Below are 25,174 nucleotides of genomic sequence, written 5' to 3'. Positions count from 1 at the left end.
TTTTTTTTTAAATCCTATTATTACATGTGAAAGTTTTGTATGAAATACAAACTAAATTTAAAAAGGTCATTTGAAAACAAAATTCAAAGAATTGTCCAGTAAAACAACTAGACATTTTGTTTTAAATTGTCACACAATGTTTCACAGTATGCTTAAAGCTAATTGACAGGTAGGACGTCACATGGTAAATATATCACAGTTTGTCAAGGTAATGGAAAAGGACTATACATAACTTAAACAGTTTACTATGGAAGTTTCTACACACCTCTACTATTATTTTTCTTTCTTTATATTTTTTTTGTATACCTGTTGTGTTGGATATTTCTCCAGCAGAGCACAAGACACATTCATAGCAGCATTCTGGCCTCCCCTCTATTTTAGACATTCGATATCCAGTATCACAGCTATTACTACACACAGAGTGTGGGTTCTATATGGGAAAACAATGGCAGTGTAATAAAAGTAAGCATTATAAAGCAAACATAATATTTACTACTGGAAAATGTCCCAGTTACCAGGTGGACCACAATATGAACCAGTATCTAAATGTTTAACTACCTAAATGCATATATACAGCTCAGGTCTCCAAAACATGGTTAAATTATATTTAGTCATTTTTATTTTAATAATAAGGATATTTATTTTGACTCTTAATCATGAATTTAGAAATATACAAATACATAACTCACAACATTGTGATTCCAACCACTGGTCATGAAATGTACAGATTGCACAAGAGAGAATATGCAATGCTCTAGTCTTTTTACTTTTAAAAAGATCATACTTTCATGTACATACTTTCATGTACAGTGTCCATAAAAAAATTGGATAATTTCACAGACCCTTAAAGGAATAGTCTAGTCAAAATTAAAAGTTCATGGTTCAGGTAGAGCAGGCATTTTTAAGCAAATTTCTAATGTTCTCCTGATATCAATTTTTCTTCATTCTCTTGGTTCCTTTATTTGAAAAAGCAAAAATGTAAGCATAGGAGCCATCCATTTTTAGTTCAGCACCTGGGTAGCGCTTGCTGATTGGTGTCTAAATGTAGCCATCTAATCAGAAAGCGCTACCCAGGTTCTGAACCAAAAATAGGTCAGCTCCTAAGCTTTCATTCAAATAAGGATACCAAGAGAACAAAGAAAATTGATAATAGAAGTGAATTAGAAAGTTGCTTATAATTGAATGCTCTATCTGAATCATGAAAGTTTAACTAGACTATTTCTTTAATCATGGCTGATTAGCATTACAAATATTTATGTTTTTTAAAGCCATCATGACTCTAAAATTACACAACATAGTCTTAAGACCACTGCTCCTTAACTCGTCCGCCACCTCTGAGGATACAATCGTGTTGATTGACACACCCTGCTAGCGGACGATTGGCCGGGAATGTGCAGGGGCGGCATCGCAGAAGCATTTCACTAGAAACGCTTTTGCAATGACATATGCTGACAGCGTATGCTGTCAGCATTTATCAATGTGCGGCGGAAATGATCCGCTACAGCGGATCATGTCTGACCGCACATTGTTAAATTGGCCCCTGTATCTAAACTTTTTGATTAAAAAAGTACCAATTTTTCCATATTAGCTTTATTAATCTACCAAAATAAAGACCAATTGAATTGTTGATTAATTCCCTTAGAAAACAAAATATCCAAATAAATGAAGTAGTACATGTCTCTTTAAAATATTTCCCCTATCACCACCCCTTCTAGGAATCTTAACCTGTTCTATAATTTGAAACTCTAACTGGCCTGTGTTAAATCCCTAACAAATGAGCAGAGACTGCCGTCTCAGTATCCTTACACTGAATTTTGGACTTATGCTTTTTAATCTTGACACAAATTTTTCTACCAGTCTTGCCATCATAAACCAGCCCACAAAGGCATTTAGTCAGATATACCACAAATGTAAATCTACATTTTAAAGAGATATTAATTTTTTTCCCATGGTTGAGACAGGGTATACAATTAAAAAAAGTTGTACTTCTATTATCAGATTTGTTTTATTTTCATGTTATTCTTTGTTGAATAAATATCTAGATAGGTAATGTGCACATGTTTGGAGCACTACATGACAGGGAATAGTGATTCCATCTAGTGCTCTTGCTAATGTATAACATTCTTGCAAAACTGCTGTCAAATAGTTCTTCATACAAATGCACATTGCTGAGCTTATCTCAGAAAACAAAGACAATTTTATTATAGAATTAAATTGGAAAGTTGTTTAAAATTGTATGTTCTACCTGAATCATACAAGAAAATCTGGGGGTTTCATGTCCCTTTAAGTGTTTTTTAATCTGATTTTTTATCCTTTTAAGAGTTGATATAAAAATCCATATGTAGTTCAGTTAATTACAATGCTAATCATTCATAATTAAGAACTTTTGAGAGGACCTAAATAATGTCTTCTTTTATGGATCCTATTAAGTAAAATGATCCTTTTTTTAAAGTAGTTGTACCATTATTCTATAAGCACAAGTGTTTTAAGAAGCCAGAGTTTGTGTGACTGTTCAATGTGCAGAAGGGGCAGTGTTGTAGGCATTGTTGGGATGAGGACTGAGCTATGGTGTTTCTGGCAAGATTGTACCATGTATGAAGCAGCATAAGCTGTTCCAGAGCCCTTGCGAGGCAGGTTCACACAAGCGAGCCTGTTTCCCGCAATGTAAGAAGCAGCAGTAGTTAGAACACTGCTTCCTACACTCTTAATCACCACTGAGGTTGTGAAGAGAAATCACCCCAAACTCATTTGCTCGGGGTGATTGACAGATCCTTCTCTCATGCAATTGGCTGCGTGAGAGAAAGGGCGGGCATTACACACTCATCTGATTGTGTAAAGATGCATACAGGTCATCAAATGAACAGATCTGCACCCCGTATGCAGTGAAGGGGTGTGGACAACTGCTCAAGTTGAAAAGCTTTTTTACACGCAACCTGATACAATAGAATGAAAAGCATGACCATGGTTTAATAGTTTGCTTGATTTCACTTGGAGTTAGGTTGAAACTTCCCAGAATACAAAGTTTAGGATTTTGTCCATGATTTACTTTCAGAACAGATGTCCTCTACTAGTAAATATTTGAATATACTGTATAAAATCTTTATAAGTAAAGTCTACAAATACAGTAGTTCTAAAATGTTTACCTATCACATACCGTATGTCTTAGAACTCAAGAATGAATAAAATTTGAGTTAACCTTCAACACTAAATATTGAGGTGCTAGGTATAGATACAAACTCCTACAGACATTCTCCCAACAATACTATCACTTTTCTTTCAGTGAGCTATTTTTTATACTGATTTGGAGTTAGGTAGTATTTTATGAAAAATATGTACTTTGTAGTCAATTCATCTATGCTGGAAAGTGACCTTAAAATTATATTTTCTGTCTTTTTTTTATCTATCTGTTGTTATGCTGTATATGCACCAATAGGGCTGCCATAATTCTCTTCCACAAAACTAGGACACTTCACACCCTATCTATCATCTATCTATCTATCCATCTATCTGTGAGGGTACTTTTTTGGGACCTCTGATCTCAGCGAATGCCGGGAGTACCTTCCATCTCAGCATCTTACATGGAGGGATTTGGAGACTCCAGATTTCCTTCAGTTGTGCGCTTCCTAGTTTTAATGGGACCACGCTTAATTATGAGACTCGAGGACTTAGGTGTGGGAGTTAATATAAAAGCTCACTAAGCACATCACTCTGGGCTGAGTTATTGTCTTACCTACCTTGTTCCTTGCTCCTTTGGCTAAGCATACTTACCCGATACCTGTGTATGCTCACCTTGCTCCTGAGACTAAGCATATTTACCTTGTACCTGCGTATGCTCTCCTTACTCTAGAGACCAAGCATACTCACTGGGTATCCTGTGCCTGCTGAGAAACCTGTGTCTACCATACCAGTGACAGCTTTCCTCAAACCAGCTGTGCCTGCTAAACCTATTTGGTATTCTGTGACAGTACTCACTGGGAAAACTTGTGTCTGCTTTCATCTCACTAGCTGTGCCTGCTGTACCTACCAGGTATTCTGTGACAACCTGACCTTTAACAGTTTAATTAAAGTACCAGTGACAATTGGGCTATATTACTCCAAACTACTTATAATATTCTGAACATTGTATTGGACTCTAATATTGCATTGGGCCTATGTCTAAACTTGCTGTTTTCTGTGATCTTGAATCTGAACAGCCAACTATTCTTTTGCTTATCTATTAGTAAAACTTTCAAAAAGACTTTAATTGTTCTGTGTATATGTTCCTGTATTCTGAGGTCCACATAGGGAAGCCCTATTGAGTCGATTTTGACTCAATAGGGCTTCCATTGAGAGGCTCTATGTAGAAATCAAGGAGTCTCTCGAACCACTCACTGCAAAGAACTAGGGCAATCCCTGGGATGATAAAATTACTATTGGTCCTCTATTTTTTGGCAACTGGATCATTTCAGGCTGTGACAGGTCTAGGCATAGGTATGAGCCAGGCAACCTTCTCATGTCATCTGAAGGTTGTCCTGAATGCCTTGCACCAACACCTAGTCCACCATGTCCACTTCCCCAATACACCTGAGGAGTGGCATGCTGTCAAGCTCCAATTTTATCATCTTGCTGGGTTGCCAAGAGTATTGGCCATAGATTGCACACACATATATTAGTGCAGCCTCCCAGGGGTAGAGAGGAGCCATACTGGGACAGGAAGCCTAACCACTGGCTGAATATCCAGGTCATCTGTGACGCCAGGTTGAGAATAATCTGTTTACGCTCTGGACTCCCTTTTTCCAACTACGATTCTTTCAACCTCCGTAAGTCAGCAATCTACCATCAGGTCCAGGAGGGACAAATGCCAGAGGGAATCATCATAGGTAAATATCTCTTATATATCCACACACATGTATATTATATATTTTAGATATTGCTAATATCAATGCTCTATTTCTTTTACGCAGGTGATTCTGGATATTCGTGTCTTCCTGGCTGTTCACACCCATCCACAACCCCAATGGAGTGGAAGAGGTGTGATACAATGAGGCACACATCGCCACCCAATCAGTGATCGAGTGCACCTTTGTCGTATTGAAGAGCCATTTCTGCTGCTTGGACATCTACGATGGGGTTCTTCAGTATGTCCCCTCTGAAGTCTCTTTGATTTTCCTTATTTGCTTGTAGTATGTTGCACAACATTGCCATTAAAATCCCTGAAAAAAATATCTTCAAATAACTTTTTTTTGTGTACACTTGACTCTGTTTTTCTTTTTAAAGTTAAAGAAATACACTTTTTACATCTGTGTTTACCTTCTATCTAGACTTCTGCAAACTTTTGACAGACTTGCATTTTAGCCAATCAGTGTTCACTCCAGGGTAACTTCACATGCATGAGCTCAATGTTATCTATATGAAACACATTAACTAATGCTCTCTATTGTTTAAAATGCATTCAGATTAGAAGCAGTCTTCAAGGTATAAGAAATTAGCATATGAACCTCCTAGGTTTAGCTTTCAACTAAGAATACCAAAAGAACAAATCCAAATTGGTGATAAAAGTAATACAACACACTAAAAAGCGCCCCACACTCTACACCAATGCTCACAGTATTTGAACAGCAAGTGTAATAATAAAAGGATATGTGTTTAGTGAATGACATCCAAATTCCAAAGATTCTTTTCACAAATCACATAAATGGGTTGCTGCCACCACTGATACACGGTTCTGGAACCGGATAAACTACAGAAAAAGAAAAAGAACAGAGGCAGGGCGCATCCCCTCTAAGTGTAATATGTACGTTTCAAACAGATTTTATTAGACAATACAATTTCACACTCACAAGATAGAACCTCAAACGTGTGAGGTATGGTAAAAGCACTGGGGAACAGCTCATGGGTCTCTCAAGGAAAATTAGCTGCAGCTCTCAAATACAGCTCACTCACGGCTAGATTTAGAGTATTGTCGGTAAGGACCCGCGTAGCTAACGCCGGCTTTTTTCTGGCCGCACCATAAAAATAACTCTGGTATTGAGAGTCCACATAAAGGCTGCGTTAGGCTCCAAAAAAGGAGCGTAGAGCATATTTAACGCAGCTTCAACTCTCGATACAAGAGTTGCTTACGGACGCGGCCAGCCTCAAAAAGTGCTCGTGCACGATTCCCCCATAGGAAACAATGGGGCTGTTTGAGCTGAAAAAAAACCTAACACCTGCAAAAAAGCCGCGTTCAGCTCCTAACGCTGCCCCATTGTTTGCTATGCGGAAACACTTCCTACGTCTGCACCTAACACTCTAACATGTACCCCGAGTCTAAACACCCCTAACCTTACACTTATTAACCCCTAATCTGCCGCCCCCGCTATCGCTGACCCCTGCATATTATTATTAACCCCTAATCTGCCGCTCCGTAAACTGCCGCTACTAACATTATCCCTATGTACCCCTAATCTGCTGCACTAACATCGCCGACCCCTATATTATATTTATTAACCTCTAATCTGCCCCCCACAACGTCGCCTCCACCTGCCTACACTTATTAACCCCTAATCTGCCGACCGGACCTGAGCGCTACTATAATAAAGTTATTAACCCCTAATCCGCCTCACTAACCCTATAATAAATAGTATTAACCCCTAATCTGCCCTCCCTAACATCGCCGACACCTAACTTCAATTATTAACCCCTAATCTGCCGACTGGAGCTCACCACTATTCTAATAAATGTATTAACCCCTAAAGCTAAGTCTAACCCTAACACTAACACCCCCCTAAGTTAAATATAATTTACATTTAACGAAATTAATTATCTCTTATTAAATAAATTATTCCTATTTAAAGCTAAATTCTTACCTGTAAAATAAATCCTAATATAGCTACACTATAAATTATAATTATAATATAGCTATTTTAGGATTAATATTTATTTTACAGGTAAATTTGTAATTATTTTAACCAGGTACAATAGCTATTAAATAGTTAATAACTATTTAATAGTTACCTAGTTAAAATAATAACAAAATTACCTGTAAAATAAATCCTAACCTAAGTTGCAATTAAACCTAACACTACACTATCATTAAATTAATTAAATAAAATATCTACAACTACCTACAATTAAACCTAACACTACACTATCAATACATTAATTAAATACAATATCTACAAATAACTACAATGAAATAAACTAACTAAAGTACAAAAAATAAAAAAGAACTAAGTTACAAAAAATAAAAAAATATTTACAAACATAAGGAAAATCTTACAACAATTTTAAACTAATTACACCTACTCTAAGCTCCCTAATAAAATAACAAAGCCCCCCAAAATAAAAAATGCCCTACCCTATTCTAAATTACTAAAGTTCAAAACTCTTTTACCTTACCAGCCCTGAACAGGGCCCTTTGCGGGGCATGCCCCAAGAAGTTCAGCTCTTTTGCCTGTAAAAAAAAACATACAATACCCCCCCCAACATTACAACCCACCACCCACATACCCCTAATCTAACCCAAACCCCCCCTAAATAAACCTAACACTAAGCCCCTGAAGATCATCCTACCTTGTCTTCACCATACCAGGTTCACCGATCCGACCTGGCTCCAAAATCTTCATCCAACCCAAGCGGGGGCTGGCGATCCATCTTCCGGCGGCTGAAGAGGTCCAGAAGAGGCTCCAAAGTCTTCATCCTATCCGGGAAGAAGAGTAGATCCGGACCGGCAACCATCATCTTCCAAGCGGCATCTTCTATCTTCATCCGATGAGGACCGGCTCCATCCTGAAGACCTCCACCGCAGACCCATCTTGATCCGGCGACGTCCAACTGAAGAATGACGGTTCCTTTAAGGGACGTCATCCAAGATGGCGTCCCTCGAATTCCGATTGGCTGATAGGATTCTATCAGCCAATCGGAATTAAGGTAGGAATATTCTGATTGGCTGATGGAATCAGCCAATCAGAATCAAGTTCAATCCGATTGGCTGATCCAATCAGCGAATCAGATTGAGCTTGCATTCTATTGGCTGTTCCGATCAGCCAATAGAATGCGAGCTCAATCTGATTGGCTGATTGGATCAGCCAATCGGATTGATCTTGATTCTGATTGGCTGATTCCATCAGCCAATCAGAATATTCCTACCTTAATTCCAATTGGCTGATAGAATCCTATCAGCCAATCGGAATTCGAGGGACGCCATCTTGGATGACGTCCCTTAAAGAAACCGTCATTCTTCAGTTGGACGTCGCCGGATGAAGATGGGTCCGCGGTGGAGGTCTTCAGGATGGAGCCGGTCCTCATCAGATGAAGATAGAAGATGCCGCTTGGAAGATGATGGTTGCCGGTCCGGATCTACTCTTCTTCCCGGATAGGATGAAGATTTTGGAGCCTCTTCTGGACCTCTTCAGCCGCCGGAAGATGGATCGCCAGCCCCCGCTTGGGTTGGATGAAGATTTTGGAGCCAGGACGGATCGGTGAACCTGGTATGGTGAAGACAAGGTAGGATGATCTTCAGGGGCTTAGTGTTAGGTTTATTTAAGGGGGGTTTGGGTTAGATTAGGGGTATGTGGGTGGTGGGTTGTAATGTTGGGGGGGGGTATTGTATGTTTTTTTTTTAACAGGCAAAAGAGCTGAACTTCTTGGGGCATGCCCCGCAAAGGGCCCTGTTCAGGGCTGGTAAGGTAAAAGAGCTTTGAACTTTAGTAATTTAGAATAGGCTAGGGCATTTTTTTATTTTGGGGGTCTTTGTTATTTTATTAGGGGGCTTAGAGTAGGTGTAATTAGTTTAAAATTGTTGTAATATTTTTCTTATGTTTGTAAATATTTTTTTATTTTTTGTAACTTTGTTCTTTTTTATTTTTTGTACTTTAGTTAGTTTATTTCATTGTAGTTATTTGTAGGTATTGCATTTAATTAATTTATTGATAGTGTAGTGTTAGGTTTAATTGTAGGTAATTGTAGGTATTTTATTTAATTAATTTATTGATAGTGTAGTGTTAGGTTTAATTGTAACTTAGGTTAGGATTTATTTTACAGGTACATTTGTAATTATTTTAACTATTTTAGCTATTAAATAGTTATTAACTATTTAATAGCTATTGTACCTGGTTAAAATAAATACAAAGTTACCTGTAAAATAAATAATAATCCTAAAATAGCTATAATATAATTATAATTTATATTGTAGCTATATTAGGGTTTATTTTACAGGTAAGTATTCAGCTTTAAATAGGAATAATTTATTTAATAAGAGTTAATTAATTTTGTTAGATTAAAATTATATTTAACTTAGGGGGGTGTTAGTGTTAGGGTTAGACTTAGCTTTAGGGGTTAATACATTTATTAGAATAGCGGCGAGATTCGGTCGGCAGATTAGGGGTTAATAATTGAAGTTAGGTGTCGGCGATGTTAGGGAGGGCAGATTAGGGGTTAATAAATATAATATAGGGGTTGGCGGTGTTAGGGGCAGCAGATTAGGGGTACATAGCTATAATGTAGCTGGCGGCTCTTTGCGGTCGGCAGATTAGGGGTTAATTATTGTAGGTAGGTGGCGGCAACATTGTGGGGGGCAGGTTAGGGGTTAATAAATATAATATAGGGGTCGGCGATGTTAGGGCAGCAGATTAGGGGTACATAGGGATAATGTAGCTGGCGGCGGCGTGCGGACGGCAGATTAGGGGTTAATAAGTGTAGGTAGCTGGCGGCGACGTTGTGGGGGGCAGATTAGGGGTTAATAAATATAATATAGGGGTCGGCGGTGTTAGGGGCAGCAGATTAGGGGTACATAAGGATAACGTTGGTGGCGGTCGGCAGATTAGGGGTTAAAAAATTTAATCGAGTTGCGGCGATGTGGGGGGACCTCGGTTTAGGGGTACATAGGTAGTTTATGGGTGTTAGTGTACTTTAGAGTACAGTAGTTAAGAGCTTTATGAACCGGCGTTAGCCCAGAAAGCTCTTAACTACTGACTTTTTTCTGCGGCTGGAGTTTTGTCGTTAGATTTCTAACGCTCACTTCAGACACGACTCTAAATACCGGAGTTAGAAAAATCCCATTGAAAAGATAGGATACGCAATTTACGTAAGGGGATCTGCGGTATGGAAAAGTCGCGGCTGAAAAGTGAGCGTTAGACCCTTTTTTGAGTGACTCCAAATACCGGAGGTAGCCTAAAACCAGCGTTAGGAGCCTCTAATGCTGGTTTTCACGGCTACCGCCAAACTCTAAATCTAGGCCTCAGTCTGGAAATCCGGTTTAAGTGTCTCACTATAGTTATAGAGGTCTCCACTCACAGTTTCCAGGGGCTCCTCAAATCCCGGTACCGTCCCCAAATGGATTAAAAATGTTCCATGTAATTAAAACAAGAAGTTGATTGTGAAACAAAGTTTCGTTTAGCTACCACCACGCTCAATCCTCAAACAGCTGTTTCGCAAGTACAAAGCCGGCTGCTTGCGAGTGCTGAAGCGGATGACGTGACGACGTGATGCGGTGGGCGTGGCCTTGAGAGACCCATGAGCTGTTCCCCAGTGCTTTAAACATACCTCACACGTTTGAGGTTCTATCTTGTGAGTGTGAAATTGTATTGTCTAATAAAATCTGTTTGAAACTTACATATTACACTTAGAGGGGATGCGCCCTGCTTCTGTTCTTTTTCTGGTGATAAAAGTAAATTGGAAATATTTGTTTGGTACTGAACTGTCCCTTTAAACAACTTTACATGTCACCCACAACAAAAAGTTTTATTCATTCTGTTGCTATCATTTGTTGAAGGAGCAGCAATGCACTCCAGGTTTAGAAATGAATACATGTGTGAGCCAATGACTATATATATATATATATATATATATATATATATATACATGTGTATATACAGTATATATATATATATATATATATATATATACATATATATACACATACATATACAAATGTATATATATATGTGTGTGTATATTTTATATATATATATATATATATATATATATATATATATATATATATATATATATGTATATATATATATATATATATATATATATATATATATATATATATATATATATATATATACATACATAGTTATTGGCTTACACATGTATTCATTTCTAAACCTGTAGTGCATTGCTGCTCCTTCAACAAATGATAGCAACAGAATGAATACAACTTTTTGTTATGGGTGAAATTTAAAGTTGTTATATATATATATATATATATATATATATATATATATATATATATATATATATATATATACACACAGAGAAAACCCAGCACTCACTTAAAAGCTCTCAGCTGAGATTTAAAAGCAAAAATGGAAAGGTTAGTCACCGCATCTGGCCAAATGGGACAAGCTCAGGTACCACGTCAAGGTCCTTTCCAATACCTGAGACCCTAAAACAGCCACACAATGCAAGCTTTCAAATCCAAACAAACTGAAAACAAGGGAAGGGTGCACAGGAATATGTAACCACCCTAGACATATACAAAACACGGAAGGGAACTGCACTCTCATACCGGACCGGGTACACATCCCATGACCCTGCAACATGCTCAGCCCTGGGTGCCACTGGCACTCACAGGAAGCTGTGCTGTCCCCAGAGCCACAAGCAGTTAACCCCAGACAGGTCTGGGTGCAAGAACCATAGGGAAAATTACAAAACAAATTAATTTTCCCTATGGTTCTTGCACCCAGACAGCACAGCCAGTGGCACCCAGGGCTGAGCATGTTGCAGGGTCATGGGATGTGTACCCGGTCCGGCATGAGAGTGCAGTTCCCTTCCGTGTTTTATATATATATATATATATATATATATATATATATATATATGTATTTATATTAGAAAGGAAGATTTATATGGCAACCGCAATTAGATTGCCATTTGGATAGACAGGGATTTCAGCACATCTTTTTTCGTTATGAAATGCTAAACAAATGCCCAGCTCCGCTAAATAGCGGTAAGTGAAGTCTACTCTCATTCATCCTATACCTACATGTCATTCAGATAATATGACCTTTCAAGTTAATAACTTATATTAAGACACATGAACCAATGAAGCAAGGAAGCGTTGGTAGACAAATGCCTTAGCACAGATTCCGCTGTACAAATTTATTATCACATAGAACAAAAAAGAGAATCACTTAAACTGTGAACTATCTGCACTGACAACACCTCCACTAGCGGGTGGTTACGTACAAGGCGTAAAATCTGCCACCATAGTGATCCTTGAGGATCTATGTCAGTGCAATTCCTGTTTAACAATTCAAAACAATGAGCAATTACACATTAACAGCTAAATCATATGTTAAGTGTGTAGCTCCAAGTATTGTGCACAATACGTCAATAAACCAGCATTTTAAATTGACATCTCCAATCCTTATAGTGGGGAGCAGTTTAGACTGTAAGGGGTTAGAAAACAACTCCAGTAACAGCGGGCACCACCAATAATGTTAAAGGTATCAGGTGTCATGTTATAATGGATCTGGATCTATGTTAATCAGCCCCAAATTTACAGACTGACTGAGTGCTTATCATAAAGATATAAACATAAGTTAACTTATACAGAAATGTTTAAAGACAAGCAAGAGCTATGGGGTTAAGAAATAACAACTCCAGTATTCAGCGGGCACCACCAATATAGTGAAAGGTATCAGGTGTCATGAATATTAATTTTTCTGGATCTATGTTAAAACAACCTCAAAGCAGATCGTTTTGTCTTTCACAGTAAAAAGTTTTAATCCAGTATCATATGGAATCTTATCAAAACATAATGCAATAAAAATACGAGATGAAAAGGTTGCACACAGGTAGTTATTGAAGCGGTGTAAGTAAAGCACCCACAGACAGTTTTTACTTTGTCCCGTTAAGTAGAGCCGTGTTTATACACAGTGCATCAAAACACCGTCCAGTATCTGAAGAATAACGGACTGAAATGTCAGAGTCATACGTTCAACTTGTTATACAACCGTATTTTTGCTTTCAGTGATTGGATTTCCCAGATTCCTTTCTATGTGGGCTGAATCAGCCTTAGTCGTTCACCATCATGCTGAGTTTAGAACAGCGTAGACGCCACAGCGATCTGTCCTTCAGGCACGTCCACCTCCACTTCCTACGTCACTGCCGACGCGCGTTTCACCCCCACGTGACAGCCAATAATCACAGGGGTTTCCTCAGGGCAGGATAGGGGTTAATAAATGTATTATAGGTGGGGACGGTGTAGAGGGGGGCAGATTAGGGGTTAATACATTTAATATATGTTGCGGCAGGGTCCGGGAGCGGCGGTTTAGGGGTTAAACTATTTATTTAGTTGCGGCGAGGTGCGGGATCGTCAGGATAGGGGTTAATAACTTTATTATAGAGGGCGGCGGTATAGGGGGGGCAGCATAGGGGTTACTAGGTATAATGTAGGTGGCGGTGGGCTCCGGGAGCGGCGGTTTAGGGGTTATTACATTTATTATAGTTGCGGCGGGGTCAGGGAGCGGTGGTTTAGGGGTTAATATGTATAGAGTAGCTTGCGGTGGGCTCTGGGAGCGGCGGTTTAGGGGGTAATAACTTTATTTAGTTGCGGCGGTGTAGGGGGGACAGATTAGTGGTGTTTAGACTCGGGGTACATGCTAGGGTGTTAGGTGTAGACAGCTCCCATAGGAATCAATGGGATATCTGGCAGCAGCGAACTTGTACTTTCGCTATGGTCAGACTCCCATTGATTCCTATGGGACCCGCCGCCTCCAGGGTGGCGGTTTGAAAACCAGGTACGCTGGGCCGTAAAAGTGCCGAGCGTACCTGCTAGTTTTTTGATAACTAGCAAAAGTAGTCAGATTGTGCCGCACTTGTGTGCGGAACATCTGGAGTGACGTAAGAATCGATCTGTGTCGGACTGAGTCCGGCGGATCGAAGTTTACGTCACAAAATTTTACTTTTGCCGGTCTCTAGCCTTTGATAACTAAGGCGAATCAGCCTCCCCACAAATACGCTGCGGAATTCCAGCGTATTTGAGGTTGACGGCTTGATAACTAGGCCCCTTGGTCTTATCAGCTATTTATAACATTTTAAGCCACTGATATTCGGGTCAAGACTTCACCCTGTGGGATTGTGGTGAATGATCCTGGCAGAATACCTTGGCTGCTGTCTTTCTACATGTGGAATATTACATGCTGTTTTAAACATCTGTTCTTGTAAGTGCAATACTGTTTGTGCGCTTTTTGTGTAATTAAATAAACCCACTTGAGTCTTGGATGTGCTCCTGTTCTTTTTTTGTCTTCCAAGTTTGTGCTTGATTTTCTTCTGTGATATGTGCTTCTCAGCATTTTGAAGCCCGATTCCTCTCAGAATACAGTGAATGTCAGAGGGATGTGAAGAGAGTATCACCTATTGAATTCTATGGTTTTCCTCATGGAAAATCTTTTCATAGGATCTCTGTTATTGGTCGTAGAGATTCATCTCCTACCTACCTTTTTCACTTGAACGATATACTCTCATATTCCATTACCTTTACTGATAACTGTTTCAGTACTGGTTTGACTATCTGCTATACAATGGGGCAAAAAAGTATTTAGTCAGCCACCATTTGTGCAAGTTCTCCCGCTTAAGAAGATGAGAGAGGCCTGTAATTTTCATCATAGGTATACCTCAACTATGAGAGACAAGATGTGGAAACAAATCCAGACAATCACATTTTCTGATTTGGAAATAATTTATTTGCATATTATGGTGGAAAATAAGTATTTGGTCACCTACAAACAAGCAAGATTTCTGGCTCTCACAGACCTGTATCTTCTTCTTTAAGAGGCTCCTCTGTCCTCCAATCATTACCTGTATTAATGACACCCATTTGAACTTGTTATCAGTATAAAAGACACCTGTCCACAACCTCAAACAGTTTTGTCACCAGAACCGCTTAAGGAGAAACCTTTGGTCACGGTTGTCCATTCCTGGGTGGACTCCTCCATAGTCACTCAGGCTCTTGTTGACTCCGGTGCTGCGGGCTATTTTGTTGACAGTGCTTTTGTATCAAAACACTCCATTCCTGTTTTGCCTAGGTCCGTTCCACTTGCTATTGAGGCCATTGATGGCAGGCCCCTTCAGCCCGCACTCGTTACTCACGAAACTGCTCCGTTGTCCATGGCTGTTGGGGCTCTCCATTTTGAAACCCTCCAGTTCCAGGTGATAAACTCTCCGCATTTTCCGGTTGTTCTGGGTTATCCCTGGCTCCAAAAGCACAATCCCAGTCTCGACTGCTGCAGATTCAAAATTTTGTCGTGGTCCTCGCAATGTATTTCCACTTGTCTTCGGAAACCAGTTAAAGTCTTGTGCACTTCTTCAGTATCTCAATGTCTTCGGTCTATTCAATGTTTTTTGGGGTTCGCTAATTACTATAGAAAGTTTATTAAAAACTTTTCTTCCTTGGTCAAACCTATCACAGACATGACCCGTATAGAGAATGATCCACTTCATTGGTCACCTACTGCCATTAAGGCTTTTGATAGTCTTAAGACTGCCTTTGCTGCCGCTCCAGTTCTGGCTCATCCTAACCCTGTCCTGCCTTTCGTTCTTGGGGTCGATGCATCTGAGACTGGAGTAGGTGCCCTCTTGTCTCAACGTCCTATGCCTGACAGTTCTTTGCATCCGTGTGGTTTCTTCTCTAAGAAATTGTCTCCAGCGGAGTCTAATAATGAAATTGGCGACAGAGAATTACTGGTCATAATTTTGGCACTCAAGGAATGGAGGCATCTTCTTGAGGGTACTAGCGTGCCAGTGCTCATTCTTACTGACCACAAGAGTTTAACTTATCTATCTGAAGCAAAACGTTTGTCGCCCCGACAGGCCAGATGGGAGCTATTTTTGTCTCGGTTTAATTATGTGGTCTCCTACCTGCCTGGTAGTAAGAATGTTAGGGCTGATGCCCTCTCTCAACAATTTTTGCCTCTGTCCAAGGAGGAGTCTTTACCTACTCCTGTTATACCTACTGACCATATTTTGGCTACCATATGTACTAATTTGACTTCTCCCTTGGGGGAGGAGATTCTGGCTGCACAAACCAATGCACCTCCTGAGAAACCTAGTGGTAAGTGTTTTGTTCCTGAGAATCTTCAAACTAAACTTTTGCACACTTACCACTATCCTAAAGCCGCAGGTCACCCAGACAAGAACCAAATGATTTGGTCTGTCACTCGACAATTCTGGTGGCCAGGTCTTCTTTCTGATGTTGCTGCGTATGTTGCCTCCTGCTGAGTTTGTGCACAGAATAAGACTCCTCGACGTCTTCCTGTGGGTCTTCTTCAACCTATTGCTAATGGTGAGCATCCTTGGACACATCTTTCCATGGACTTAATTGTCGAGCTCCCTGTTTCCAATGGCAATACTGTTATCCTTATGGTGGTTGACCGTTTTTCTAAAATGTCACATTGCATTCCCTTGATTAAGCTGCCTACCGCTCAGGAGCTTGATTCAATTTTTGCCCGGGCGGTCTTCTGTTTACATCGGTTACCCAAGGAGATATTGTCGGGCCGGGGTAGCCAGTTTGTCTCCAGATTTTGGCATTCGGGATCCAGCTTTCCTTCTCCTCGGCATATCACCCTCAATCCAATGGGGCTGCAGAACGGACTAATCAAGCTCTGGAACAGTTCTTCCATTGCTATGTCTCAGATCACTACAATAATTGATCTGAACTGTTACCTTGGGCAGAGTTTGCTCGTAATAGTGCTATTAATGCTTCCTCCAAGTTATCCCCGTTCATGGTGAATTATGGCTTTCAACCATCCTTGTTGCCCTATTCATTCATGTCTCAGGGTATTCTGGCTTTGGAGGAGCATCTACGCCAACTCTGTTCCACGTGGGTGCAGATTCAAGATTGCCTTCATCGTTCTATGCAGTGCCAAAAGTTCCAGGCTGATCGTAGGCGTCTGCCCGCACCTTCCTACCAGGTTGGTGAGAGAGTTTGGCTGTCCTCCCGCAACTTGAACCTTCGTATGCCTTCCAATAAATTGGCTCCCCGTTATGTTGGTCCTTTTCGAATACTCCGAAGGGTAAATCCTGTGGCCTACGCATCTCCAATGTTTTTCATGTCTCCCTCTTAAAACCATTGGTTTGTAATCGTTTTACCACTGTGTTGCCTCGTCCCTGCCCTATCTTTGTTGACAACCATGAGGAGTATAAGGTCAGCAGCATTATTGACTCTCATATGTAAAGGGGCCATGTACAGTATTTGGTTCACTGGACGGGCTACAGTCCGGAGGAGCGTTCTTGGGTTCCCTCCTCTGATGTTCATGCTCCCGCCCTCCTCCGTGCCTTCCATGCCCGTTTCCCCAATAAGGGGTAGTTGAGGGGAGGGTACTGTCAGGGTTTTTCCTCTTTTGTTTGCCATGTGCTGCTGGCAGCCATTTTACTCACCTCTCTTCCTGACTATGGTGCATTATGGGGATGCTGCTCATTTCCTGTACTTTATTTTATGGCCAGACTGGTGTGCATCATCCATGTGAGACAGGATGCAGTCTCAGAATTGTGATGTCATCATTTATTATTTAAAGGGCCTCTGTTCAGTATGCTTTGCCTTTGCATTGTTTCAGACCTGTTTGTGAGAGCTCCTGTGTATTACCTGGCTGCCTGACGTCCTTCCTGGTTCCTGATGCCTGGCTTGTTCCTGACTCTGCTGTTTTCCTTGTTCCTGATTCCGGCTCGTCTGACTATTCGCTTTGGGTCCGGACTCGGCTCGGCTGACTATCAGCTCTGGTTTTGACTCCTGGCTTGTTATTTGACTTGTGGACTTTTTATTATTTTTGCTATTAATAAAGGTGTGATTATTTTTGCACTTCTCGTCTGATTACTGGCACCCTGACAATGTGAGAGCTGCTAAATATCAGAGATACAAACACCAAGGAAAAAGTAACCAGGCTTGCAAGTGCAACTTTTTACTTTGTTCAGCCCCGCCAATGTAACCTGCTTTAGGAATGCCTATATATATTATTTTAAATAAGTTGTTATTTTCATCAGAGGAAATAATAATTACATGCATTACAGCTGCAGATACATTACACAAAAGAAAAATACCACATGGATCTAATGTTGACATACAACTTTATATGTTCACAGATCTCAGGTGGCCGAGAGAACGAATCCCCCGGTACGTCAGGCCAGTGTCAATGGCGACACCTATCATGAACTTCTTTTCTTCCCCGCTGACATTGACACTGCTTGAGGGTCGTACAGCAGATGAGTCAGGGACAGATGTGGACGTCCCTGATATCCAAGGAAATTTTCAAGTATAATACTATGGTTGCAGTATTTAACATTAAAAAAAAAAATTTTCTACAGATTCATTCAGGGGGCAGGTTACTGTAATAAATTGTGTTTTTAGACTTAAAATGTTTGTACAAGTTTTTCAATTTTAATAATATAGGCCTTGTCACATATACTAACAATGATTTGTGTTTGTGCTTCATCTCTGACAGATGACCAAGTACCGGGGCAGGATCCTGCCCCAGTCTTTTTGCCGGCACTGCCAGATGAGGAGATTGCTGGAGTCGAATGTAAGAAAACTTAATATTAGGTTTTAACAATTGTATCTTGATAATTACTTTGTATAACATATTTTATTTTGTCTTTTTATAGATCAAGATCAGGGGACCCAGACAGAGCCCTTCCTTGTGGATATATTTTCGCAGCTTGCAGAGGGGCTAGACATTGTCTCCACAGCTGTGCGGCCCTGCAGGAGGCCTTGCAAAACTCTTTTTAATTTTTTTTATTTCTTTAAAAAAAAAAGTTTTATAATAAATATATATTTAATCTAAATTATAGTGTAGCTGTATTCATTTAAATATTATTTTGAAGTGACATGAAAGCAAAATATATGTTGAACTAGTCTTTTTTGCGGTATAGCAGTCCCACCCCTTGCTCTCCCCCCCCCCCCCCCTCTATTTTGCTCTCTCTCTTCCCCCTCTCTTTTGCTCTCTCTCTCCACCCTCTCTTTTGCTCTCTCTCTCCCCCTCTCTTTTGCTCTCTCTCTCTCTTCCCCTCTCTTTTGCTCTCTCTATCCCCCTCTCTTTTGCGCTCTCTCTCCCCCCTCTCTTTTTCTCTCTCTCCACCCTCTCTTTTGCTCTCTCTCTCTCCCCCCTCTCTTTTGCTCTCTTTCTCTCTTTCTCTCCCCCTCTCTTTTGCTCTCTATCCCCCCTCTCTTTTGCTCTTTCTCCCCCTCTCTTTTGCTCTCTCTCCCCCTCTCTTTTGCTCTCTCTCCCCCTCTCTTTTGCTTTCTCTCCCCCTCTCTTTTGCGTTCTCTCTCCTCTCTTTTGCTCTCTCTCTCCCCCCTCTCTTTTGCCCGCTCTCTCTCTCACCCTCTCTTTTGCTTGCTCTCTCTCTCTCTCCCCCCTCTCTTTTGCTCTATCTCCCCTCTCTTTTGGTCTCTCTCCCCCCTCTCTTTTGGTCTCTCTCCACCTCTCTTTTGCTCTCTCTCTCCCCTCTCTTTTGCACTCTCTCCCCTCTCTTTTGCTCTCTCTCTCCCCCCCTATTTTTTGCTCTCTCTCTCTCCCTCTCTCTTTTGCTCTCACTCTCTTCCCCACTTTTGTGCTCTTACTCTCCCCCTCTCTTTTGATCTCTCCCCCCTCTATTATGCTCTCCCTCCCCTCTCTTTTGCTCTCTCTCTCTCTCTCTGTCCCCCCCTCTTTTTTGCTCTCCTTGTTTCCCCCTCTCTTTTGCTCTCTCTCTCTCCTTATCTTTTGCGCTCTCTATCCCCCCTCTCTTTTGCTCTCTCTCCACCCTCTCTTTTGCTCTCTCTCCCCCTCTCTTTTGCTCTCTTTCTCTCCCCCTCTCTCTCCCCCCTCACTGTTGCTCTTTTTCCCCCTCTCTTTTGCTCTCTCTCCCCCTCTCTTTTGCTCTCTCTCCCCCTCTCTTTTGCGTTCTCTCTCCTCTCTTTTGCTCTCTCTCTCCCCCTCTCTTTTGCCCGCTCTCTATCTCACCCTCTCTTTTGCTTGCTCTCTCTCTCCCCTCTCTTTTGGTCTCTCTACCCCCTCTCTTTTTGTCTCTCTCCCCCTCTCTTTTGCTCTCTCTCTCTCCACCTCTCTTTTGCACTCTCTCCCCTCTCTTTTGCTCTCTCTCTCTTCCCCACTGTTGTGCTCTTTCTCTACCCCTCTCTTTTGATCTCTCCCCCCTCTATTTTGCTCTCCCTCCCCTCTCTTTTGCTTTCTCTCTCCCCCCTCTTTTTTGCCTGCTCTCTATCTCTCTCTCTGTCCCCCCCCCCCTCATTTTTGCTCTCTTTGTTTTCCCCTCTCTTTTGCTCTCTCTCTCTCTCCTTATCTTTTGCACTCTCTCTCCCCTCTCTCTTTTGATCTCTCTCTCTTCCCCTCTTTTTTTGCTCTCTCTCTCCCCCCTCTCTTTTGATCTCCCCCCTCTATTTTGCTCCCTCTCCCTTCTCTTTTGCTCTCTCTTTTTCTGTCTTACACCCTCTATTTTGCTCTCTCTGTCTCCCCCTCTCTTTTGCTCTCTCTCTCCCTCTCTTTTGCACTCTCTCTCCCCCTCTTTTGCTCTCTTTCTCCCCTTCTTTTGCTTTATCTCCCCCTCTCTTTTGATCTCCCTCCCCTGTATTTTTCTCTCTCTCACCCCTCTTTTTTGTTCTCTCTCACCCTTCTCTTTTACTCTCTCTCACCCCTCTCTTTTGCTCTCTCTCATCCATCTCTTTTGCTCTCTCACTCCTCTCTTTTGCTCTCTCTCCCCCTCTTTTGCTCTATATCTCCCCTCTTGTGCTGCGCTCCCTCTCATGCAGACACTCAGACAGCCACGGCAGCTCCCGCCCAGCCCCGCCCTGTCACACTTAGACTCCACCCCTTCATGTCCAGCTCCGCCCTTCACAATGCTGCTCCGGCCCCTTCATGGATTAGGTGCCAGCAGCCAGCCCAGGTCAGTTTGTTGAAGGTCAGGTGTGTTTGTCCTCGTGCAGTCTCTACTGCGCATGACAGCTTCGGACAAACACACCTGGCCTTTTATATTATAGGATGATGTATAAATAGCATACAATGTGGTAAATTATTCTTTGGTTTTATATATATATTTTTATCTATATTTAATTTCTCTTCATCTTTTCAATATACTTTGATGAAGAGCATATGCAGATAAACTATGTAGCTGCTGATTGATGACTGCACATAAATTAATCATATGATTGGCTTGCGCATGTGGATTGCTACATGTGCATTGCTATTTCGACTAAAAAGGATATCTGGGGATTAAAGGGATACTGAACCCAAATTTTTTCTTTCATGATTTAGATAGAGCGTGCAATTTTAAGCAACTTTCTAATTTACTCCTATTATCAAAATGTCTTCATTCTCTTGATATCTTTATTTAAAAAACAAGAATGTAAGTTTAGATACAGGCCCATTTTTTAGTAACAACCTGGGTTATCCTTGCTGATTGGACAGCACCAACAAACAAGTGCTGTCCAGGGTCTGAACCAAAATTTGTCTGGCTCCTTAGCTTAGATGCCTTCTTTTTAAAATAAAGATAGCAAGAGAATGAAGAAAAAATTATAATAGGAGAAAGTTAGAAAGTTCCATAAAATTGCATGCTCTATCAGAATGATAAAAGGAAAAAATTGGATTTAGTGTCTCTTTAATAAAAGTTCAAAGGTTGTAATGTTGCTTGAGATGGTCTTCTATATCTTCATAATAATATTTCTGATATGATTTTGATGTCCCTTTAAGATCAGAAAAAACATTATTTTTTAAAAAAAAAATATGAAAAGAATAAATATATATACATATATATTTACACACACACACATATATATATATATATATATATATATATATATATATATATATATATATATATATACATACATAAATATTTACATGTATATAGATACATATGTACATACAAACATATATATATATTTATATATATATATATATATATATATATATATATATACTGTATGTATACATACTAAAGTATGTATGTACAATATTAAAAAGAATTAGAATAATTCACTCTCCACTTTGCACCAAATATGTCGCTACTTGTTATATTAGCAATTATTCCTGCTTAGATTAAGAATACATTTATACTATATACATAATGTGGTATAAATAAACACAGAGAGGACAGACAACATTGTTTCAAAACAAAAAAGGAACTTAGGGACATGTAAATATGTTTGCAAAATATTTCTGACGTTACACACATACAGTATATAGAGCTAAAGAGAAATGTGCTTGTTCGTAATGAAATGGTATAAAGTTGGGAAAAAACAGAATAGCCACGACTTTTCACCGTACTTGACGCGCGTGTTTTCAGCAGCCATGTTTGGCGAGCATATTGACGAGGGTGAATGCAACATAGTTGACGCTTTGCTAAATAGGTCCCAAGGAGCAGCGGTCTTAACTTATGTTTCCGGCAGCGGAATCAGCAGCATACGCTGCTTAATAAATCTAGCCCTAACTATGCAGTGCCGGTGTCAACCCTTCAGCTGTTAGTGCTGCAGTAGCAAATCAGGCAGTAACAAGGAACACAATGTGTGGCAAAATGCACATTAAGAAATATAAATATCTTATTTAACTTAGCTTACAGGCTATAGATGAGAAGCTCCAACGCCAATTCTGTCCCTCTGCAAGTCACTTCTAAGCAACAGAATGAAGTGCATACATGAGAGAGGTGAAAAAGTTTGTAATATTACCCACCAACAAAATTCCCATTCTAACTAACACCACTTAACTCAACAATTCACACACTTACTGCCATCTAAAAAAATATTACAAGTTGAAAAAATAAAACCGTACTGTAATTCTTGTGCGCACTTTTAAAAAGCATGTGCACTGTCTGGGTAAATGGATTTAGGAACAGTGTTGAGGGAAGCTGTGGCTGCACACACGAAAACCGGGATTTAGAGGGAAGTGGGCGCGTCTTTTTATGTAACAAAATCCTTGACTTGCCCGGTATGGCAACCCTATGCACCAAGCATTTTATTTAATGAGCTCTTGCTAAATCTCTGTATAATAATATGAAGAGTAAACACCAAACATCTGTCTTTAAAGTTATGAGATCATTACCCTTGGCAAAACACAGTTCCGTTAAATTAACAAACATAACACAACTCGCAATAATCATCAGTTTTCTGGTTGTGTCATTTTGTTATTATAGCCCAAGGTTATTTTGTAACTTGATCTAATTGCAGGAAAACCAACTAGATAAGATGTAATGCTCCTTACCTGTGAGAAGTGTGGTCCCCACAGGTCTGTAGTGCTGTATATTTGTAGCTGTTCTCCCATAGAGGCTGAATGGTCAAAACTACCAACTTTTATTGTTGTTAAATCATATTCATATGGAGAATCAGATTTAAAGAAGTAGATTTTTACAATATCGAAGCGAGCTGGAGGGTCCCCATTGCTATCAAAGTAAATCTCATCTCCAGTATGGCTCGAAAAATGCACATTTCTCACAAATTCATTCAGCTGAAATTCATAAAGGCGTATTTTAGTTGTTTATTACACCTAATTTATAAAATAGCTTTAAATATATATTTACTAAAACATTTCTATGCATTGTTTTTTAAAATTGATGCACAATTTCAAAATTGCTAATTTTTTCTAAAGTCTCGACTTAAACATTTATGTTTTCCTTTTCATGAGAATGGGGAATTTGAAAAATGCACTGCAAATATTAAAAATAAAGAATATGCATACATGTGTTCCTTATATACATATTTAGCTCAAGGAAAGTTAGACATGTATTTTACTACACTGTTGCTTGTTCAAACAGCATCTTATCTAGAAAGTGAGGGGGAGTAACATTCCCTCGCAGGTGCTTTCTGTGAGAACTGCCTGTGAGAGATTCATATATTTTCGAAAAGCTTATTAAGTTTAGTAAAACTAGAAAAGAGGGTGTCTACCAGAGCTAGACTTAGTCAACTCCTGTGGCTCCTAAAAGCAAAGGGTCCCTAGCTGACCCTTAAGAAGAGAAAAGATTGTTGGAAAGATGCTAAGGAGCGCCTAATATATGTTAAGGCAAGGATAGTATTATTTATTATACAAGGATATTAGATAAATTACAAATTAATATTACAATAGCTAAAAGTCATGGATCCATGATACTACACAACAATAAACCAATAAACCAATAAAAAAAAAAACAATAAAATAATGTATAAAGTTGCACAGACTGATATCAGTATTGATATTGCACAAATAAATGACAATCGACTGATGACAATACTATTGCACCAACCAATGACAATATTGCAACTCAGGTTAACAATGTGAAGATCCTAAATAATATTTAAGATCAAATATTATATAGTTAAAAACAAGTTCTGAGTTATATAAGAAAAGTACAACAAATAAGTGAATGAACCTTAGGTATACCTAAAAGGTTAAAAAAATAAGTGTATACACAAAAGTGAAAAAAGTGATAATATATGTGAAAAAATATAAAAATGTAAAAAATATAAAAAAATATAAGAAAAATATGAACAAAATTATGTGAGTGGGATACGTGAAAAATGCAACAATAAACAATGAAAAGATGCAAAAATAAACTTCACAATATTAAGTGTTCTGTAATCAGAAAAGCCAGAAAATGTTCCAAAAATATACTGTCATCCAAACATGTGTGTGTGAAAGTAAGGATCCTGATGGTGAAGATCCTGAGTGTAAACAAACTGAATGGTTCCTCAGTGACAAAAGTAATCAAATGATAGTCAAAAACAAAGTGGTTGAAATCCGGAGTTATCCAAGAATTCTCTCATTCATTTACCTGTAAGTGAAAAACAATAACATAGTGCAATAATGCTAAAATAAAGAAATGAATAACTGAAATGAAGCTCACCATATGTTGTCAATGTGTTTCGGCCCTGTATGTGGGCCTTTTTCAAGACTATGATATGGTATGGTGAAACTGCTTCTTAAATACCTTAGAGTAACCAATTGTATCACTTCTATTTTGGCGCCAAAAACTTCTTGTAATCTAACCCGGAACCGGATGTGATATGCCCGAAATCAACTTCCTCTTTGTTTGGTATATGTTTTTTAAGGAAATAGAATAATCGTTTCTGTATCTATATCTATTTTTAGTAATGTTATATGTCTTACTGTTGCCTCATCCATGTATATATAGAAATCTCCCTTCATAAATATACCTTCGTGTACTTCGTTTCGGCAATTGTCACCGTTACCGGAACCGGAAATGATGTATTCATACCTCACTTTCGGGTTACCGGAAATATCGGTATCTTCAC

General features: G+C 39.6%; 1 protein-coding gene across 1 annotated transcript in view; it reads right to left on the bottom strand.

Moving 5' to 3' along the window:
- The window catches only part of LOC128656846 (vomeronasal type-2 receptor 26-like), a 97,463-nt gene that overhangs the window by 53,760 nt on the left and 18,529 nt on the right, over positions 1 to 25,174 (bottom strand). Inside the window, exons 2-3 of the mRNA XM_053711013.1 lie at positions 23,151 to 23,393; positions 307 to 430 (exon numbers count right to left, since the gene is read on the bottom strand). Of these exons, the coding sequence (XP_053566988.1) occupies positions 307 to 430; positions 23,151 to 23,393 (367 nt within the window). The remainder of the gene's footprint in view (positions 1 to 306; positions 431 to 23,150; positions 23,394 to 25,174) is intronic.

Source organism: Bombina bombina, chromosome 4 (assembly GCF_027579735.1).
Source record: "Bombina bombina isolate aBomBom1 chromosome 4, aBomBom1.pri, whole genome shotgun sequence".
NCBI lineage: Eukaryota > Metazoa > Chordata > Amphibia > Anura > Bombinatoridae > Bombina > Bombina bombina.
The sequence above is the reverse complement of the archived record's forward strand: the minus strand, read 5'-3'. Positions and strand labels throughout refer to the sequence as shown.